At 42.1% G+C, this 6,130-nt stretch overlaps 1 protein-coding gene across 1 annotated transcript; it reads right to left on the bottom strand.

Moving 5' to 3' along the window:
* Nucleotides 1-2,899: 2,899 nt before the first annotated feature.
* On the bottom strand, nucleotides 2,900-5,309 carry LOC117470079 (biliverdin reductase A-like). Its single transcript, XM_034114618.1, has one exon. The coding sequence runs from the start codon at nucleotides 5,170-5,172 to the stop codon at nucleotides 4,303-4,305; it is 870 nt and encodes a 289-aa protein (XP_033970509.1). The 5' UTR covers nucleotides 5,173-5,309; the 3' UTR covers nucleotides 2,900-4,302.
* Nucleotides 5,310-6,130: the final 821 nt, after the last annotated feature.

A 6,130-nucleotide genomic window follows, 5' to 3' on the forward strand; every position in this document is an offset into this window, starting at 1 on the left:
ACGCATCGAACTGATGTTCACAATCATGTTTATTTCATAATATTCATCATATTTTATGTTTAACTTGCCTCAACAACATTAAACAAAGTTCAAGCATACATGAAGCACTCTTCAAAAAGGAACAATCCTCCGTGTTTGAACCTCTTAAATCGCTGCATAGCCGATTTATTTGGACTGGATTATCCCAGAGAGGCCAAACATTCTTTATAACACAGTTTCAGATTTGTGAAACCTTAATTCTATTTGTGAAAATAAAAAAAAGGGAGATTTCAGTGCTTTTTTTACATGTAGACCACATTAGACCAGGTCCTGATGTAAAACCACTATACCTACACTCATCAAATCTGGACTGGATTATCCCAGAGAGTCAAAAGATTCTTTATAACACAGTTTCAGATTTGTGAAACCTTAATTCTATTTGTGAAAATACAAAAAACACATTCCTAGTATGTTGTAAAACTACATGGCGACTAAACTTGTATATTGTATATTGCTTATTTTCCCCTCTTAGGAAAGCGGACACGGGATGCGAATTTCTTTGACACCGCCCAGGCGTTGGAGGACCGGCGTGCCGTGGTGAATGAGTCGCTGCGTGGAGATCAGATGGTGCTGTTCACCAAGGCCCAGGAAACGGAGGACAAGATGCTCACCTCGATGGAGCGCCAGGCAGCAGATGGAGCGCCAGCAGCACCAGGATGAAGTGTGGGCGCTGCGCCATGAGGAAGCGTCGGCGCAGCGGCAGGATGAGCGACAAACTGCATTTAATAACAGTTTATTTGGTATAGTTTTTGTAAATACTGACACACGACACACAACGTTGCACTAAGGTGTGCATGCTGCTGGGAATATCCCTACACCTGGGACAGTTTATTTTATATTGTTATTACTGTTATGACTTTATTTTATATATAATGTTTACTGACATGTACAACTGACACTTTATTTACATTTAAAATTGTTCTATTTAATGTTATGTCTTGAGAGTGCAATAAAGAAAACCGACATGGCGATTAAGCTTATTTCTCCTGACACTTTATCTTTAGTGACCTGTGTAGCATCCTATACATCACATGTAAGTGATTATTCTGATACCATCATGTTTCATCGGTTATAAACTGGCAAAGCTTTATTTGTCATTTATTTATCATCAATGTTGCAACCTTGTGGGGGAATGGCAGGGGCACATACACAAATATGACAATTTATATAATTTTAAATATTATTTGACCTAAACTTTTAATTCCCCCCATTTCACACAACACAACATGGAGTCCACTATGGGCCAAAACTAACATGTATGTTTGCATAGTGTTTATGGCAGACGGATGCAGTGGGTCTCAGGAAGATATATAATAAAGGTGGGTTTGCTGCTGAGACTCCCTACAGCTGGGAGTTTATTTTATATTGTTATTACTGTTATTATATAGTACAACTGACACTTTATTTTATATTGACAATGTTTACTGACATGTACAACTGACACTTTAGTTACATTTAAAATATTTCTATTTAATGTTATGTCTTGAGAGTGCAATAAAGAAAACCGACATGGCGATTAAACAGATCCTGTATCAGTTTTTCTTCTTCTCTTGTTTTGTAGCGGGTTGCAAACAACTTTAAGGTGCTTACCGCCACCTACTGTACTTGTAATCTTCCCTCAGGGAAAAGTACTCCGGTGTGAACGCGATCTGTACTAAGTACCCTGGGGTTAAAAGCGCCAGGGCTCTTAGTGCCGGAACTAAGTACAGGAAAGTACTTGGTGTGAACGCGGCTAATAAGTACTTTATTGATTCCACAGTGATGCCAGCGCCTGACAGATACATATACAGTTTATCAATGTACAGCTTGCTGAGAGACAATACACACAGTCCCTTGTACACATACTTAGTGTGTTAAGTGTTTAAAATATTTTTGGCTGGTTTTTTCTTTTGTCTTTTTTTTTTTGGGACTGCAAATGTAAAGGCTTTATTAAGGTCATGCAGAAGAAATTTCAATAAGTAGCATGTGTAAATGGAATTTTATTCCCCAACCTGATTTAAAAATCTTAATGTGTAAGTCTCCAGGGACCACAATACATTTCAAAATAGATATGTTCAACAACTAACCATCTTGTCTCTTACATTCATTCTCCTCAAAGTATTGCTTTGGTACCATTGGTTTGTCATTGAACACAATTTCCAGGTGTTGATTCATCGTAGAATGCTTCAGCACAAGATTATTTACCATGTTTGTTTTCAAGCTTCATTCAAAAGTCAACACTTTTTGTCAGTCGCGTCCGAAGAACGGCTTCATTGTTCACGGACGCACGGGACACCTGGGGTGTTTCTCAATCGCGAGTACGCTTGCTTGGTAGCACATGTCTGCCGAGCATCTTGCTTCAGAAGCGAGTCAAGAATACTTCCTGGCATTTGGAAAACGAAGGGTGTTTCTCAATCGCGAGTACGCTTGCTTGGTAGCACATGTCTGCCGAGTATCTTGCTTCAGAAGCGAGTCAAGAATACTTCCTGACATTTGGAAAACAAAGAGTGGAACAGGCTAGTAAGTGTGCGTCATATGAGAGGCCCCGCCTTACATTTTCCGCCACAGATTTGGGAAAATTGGTCCGTGTGCAAAGCATTGTGGGGATTTTAAGACCGCGGAGTCTACACATGTGCAGCCTCGAAATTTCTCCTAACGAAGTACGCCGGGCTCGGTAGATTTCCAAGCATGCTGGAGATTGGAACAGTACTTCGGCGGCACTCGATGACGTAGTATGCTTGAAATAGTGGCTCTGCAGCAGCTTTACTCGCGATTGAGAAACACCCGAAGAGTGGAACAGGCTAGCAAGTGTGCAGGTGTGCGTCATATGAGAGGCCCCGCCTTACATCTTCCGCCACAGATTTGGGGAAATTGGTCCGTGCGCAAAGCATTGTGGGGATTTTAAGACCGCGGAGTCTACTCATGTGCAGCCTTGATATTTCTCCAAACGGAGTATGCCGGGCTCAGTAGATTTCCAAGCATGCTGGAGATTGGAACAGTACTTCGGCGGCACTCGATGACGTAGTATGCTTGAAATAGTGGCTCTGCAGCAGCTTTACTCGCGATTGAGAAACACCCCTGATGTCCTGCTACGTGTGCGCCAGGAAGCTGAAGAAAAGGAACAAGCTGTGTCCCGTGTGCAGGCTGCCCATCCAGTCAGTCATCTTCACCTACATCAGCTAAAACATCCCAGAATAACATCCAGCATCTCCCTGGTTCCTTGCATCTCAACCATTATGATACGTAAAGGTTTTGTTCAGCAGGATAGACACTACAAAGGAACTACAGCATATTTACATGACTTAACATCCCCAATGCTAAGCTAAAGGCGGCTAATCTTTCATTCAAACGCATTTAAAAAAACATCCAGACGAGCGAACAGGAAGTTGGAAAAATGCTCATTCCTGCACCACTCCATAATTACCAAATTTCAGTTGACTTGCGTCTGTTCGTGCGCACTCTCTCTCGCTTTAGGTGTCTGACAATCTATTCAGGAAGCTGGAATTATTTAATTTTTGTCAACCGCCAAAAAGACTAAAATCTAAAACATTTTGTCAATTTTCTGGTATTTTTTCACTTCCTGTTTCTGTGTGAGACGCATTGTTTCCCACTCATGACAGAAATGTGTCATTTTTGACCTGTTTTTGTTAATAATGATGTTCTTATCATGGAGACAGTTCCTAGAAGTCTGAAGTATTCAAATAGTTCAATTTATAGTGATTATAAAACAGCAAAACACTTGTAAATGTGGTATTTACTAAAGAAGAAGGGAAAAAGTGCATATTTTTGGATATAAACAAACACGTCTTATGTTGAGCATCAATGCACTCTCAGTTTTGGTCTTTTTTTTTTTTAAATGGGAAATTGACAAATGATGCTTAAACCTAAATGTCAATTCAATTATTTTTCGTTTTGAAGCAGTTTTTCTTCCCCTCGTGTCTTCTTCTGAAATGTCGCATGTTAGAAAAAGGATATAAGGAACACTCCTGAACTGTTATAATGTTATAATATACATTTCTGTGTCAAGTTTTGCTTTACTAAATGCATCATTTATTTACAACGGAGTAAATAGGCTATACCTTGTAAAAACTCAAAACAAAAACAAAAGTCAACACTGACATCTACTGGTAAAATAAATCAACTGTAAATAACTTCAATATTGTACATGAATTTTGATGAAATAACACAACTAAGTAATACTTCGATTTAAGGGTATGGTGATTCGATTAAAGAAATCGTATTGTAATAACACGATTTTGCATGATCATAAAGGAGAGTCCCCATTTATCTTTTGCACAATTGTTGTATATTCTCGGCTAATCTCAGGCAGTGTAGGATCCTGATCTTCTCCCTGTGGAGCTCTCCGGGACTCACTTGGCCTGCCAGCTTGGCAGAGAAGTGGATCAGGTCCTGCATGAAGAGGCCTACTGCCCCTCTGGGTGCAGGAGGAACCTCGGTCAGAGTACACGAGTCGAATTGAAAGTTGATGTTCTTGGCCCTAGGGAGGCCCGGCCCCCGCTCCTCAATCCACATCAGAGGTCTGTCGTCAGACGTTAAGAGCTTTGCAGTCATCTTGCTGTAGTTGTTGCCAGAGTCTTCCTCCATAGTTGCTGCAGTTACCGACAGCTCACCGAACAACTCAACCAACCACGTAAGGCGAGCAATGCCACTAAATGCTGGGAAACCAAATCCAGGCTTCAGAGCTCCACCGGTAAAATGAAGCGTTCCTTCCTGCAGGAGCTTTCCCTCCACCTCTCTCTTCAGTTCTTTGAAGTCTTCGGTCAGCAGCTCAATGTGTTCCTCATGGAGAATAACTCCTTTTTCCTGGGCCAGGTTCCAGAGCTCCAGAGCAGCTTTGTAGTTCATGGTCATGGGATATTCCACACACACGTGTTTTCCTGCCTGCAGAAAAGTTCTGACGTTTTCCTCATGCAACACATTCTCAGTGCAGATGAACGCCACCTGGATGTCCTCTCTGCTCACAGCCTCTTCAGCGGTCACCTGACTCACTCCCTGCTGAGAGTCCAGCTTTCTCCTGGATATGAAAGCTCTGACATTCAGTTTCTCTGCAGGACTGCCAGGCAGAGGAGCTAACATGTCTCTGATCCTCACCCAACCGGCTGTGCCAATGCCAACAACCACCGCTCCAAACATGCTGGTTCACTGCCCTTTGGTGATCAACACGGAGAAATGTAGCCGTAATGTTGTGAGCTATGGTTGTGAGTAGTGTTATAGGTGACGTAACACAGAGCTAGCGGCTATCAGCAGCCTTCGAGTGAGGCGCCCGGAAGTGTCCGCCTGCAGCAGCGAGGCATAAGCATGGAGGGCATATGGGGCGCTTCTTCTTCTCTCAGTTTTTGGCGGATTGCAAACAACTTTAAGGTGCATACCGCCACCTACTGTACAAGAGTGTGTATCACCATATCATCCTATCACCACTTGTGGAATTATACCACTGTATTTACGTTGTTTTAAATTCTTCCAATCAATCCGGTTTCACTCAAATACTTAAGAATGGCCTTCCTGATAGCTCTTACCCCCTCACCTTCTGTTCCCAGTATCCCCATCAGGCTCCACTCCCTTCCTGCCTCTCTGACCCTGTCTCTTAGTCTTTCCCTCTCTGTTTTGTACATGTTGCAGTGTAATATGATGTGTTCCACATTTTCTTTCACTCCACACCCCCTGCATTCTTCAACTTCGCTTTTTCCCATTACAAACATTGTGCCGTTTAATCCTGTATGATCCAATCTGAGTCTAGTGATGATGATCTCCTCCCGTCTGTTCCTTTCTGTATAGATCTTTATGACTGATTTCTGTAACTTGTGGTATCTCCTCCCTTTCTGATCTTCCTCCCACCTTTTCTGTCATATTTCCATACCCTTCTTCTTAATTATTACTTTCCCTTCTCCTTTACCAAGTAAAACTGGTATTGCTATTTCCTTTTGTAACACATCTTTTGCTAATTTATCAGCATGCTCATTCCCTTGAACCCCCTCATGTGCAGGCACCCAGCATAACTGCACATCTATTCACCACCCTATCAGGTCTGACCTCTTCAACCCATTGTAGCCCAATAATTGCTGCTAGTATTTCTTTAGGGGCGCTTGCTATT

Source organism: Trematomus bernacchii, unplaced genomic scaffold (genome assembly GCF_902827165.1).
Source record: "Trematomus bernacchii unplaced genomic scaffold, fTreBer1.1, whole genome shotgun sequence".
NCBI lineage: Eukaryota > Metazoa > Chordata > Actinopteri > Perciformes > Nototheniidae > Trematomus > Trematomus bernacchii.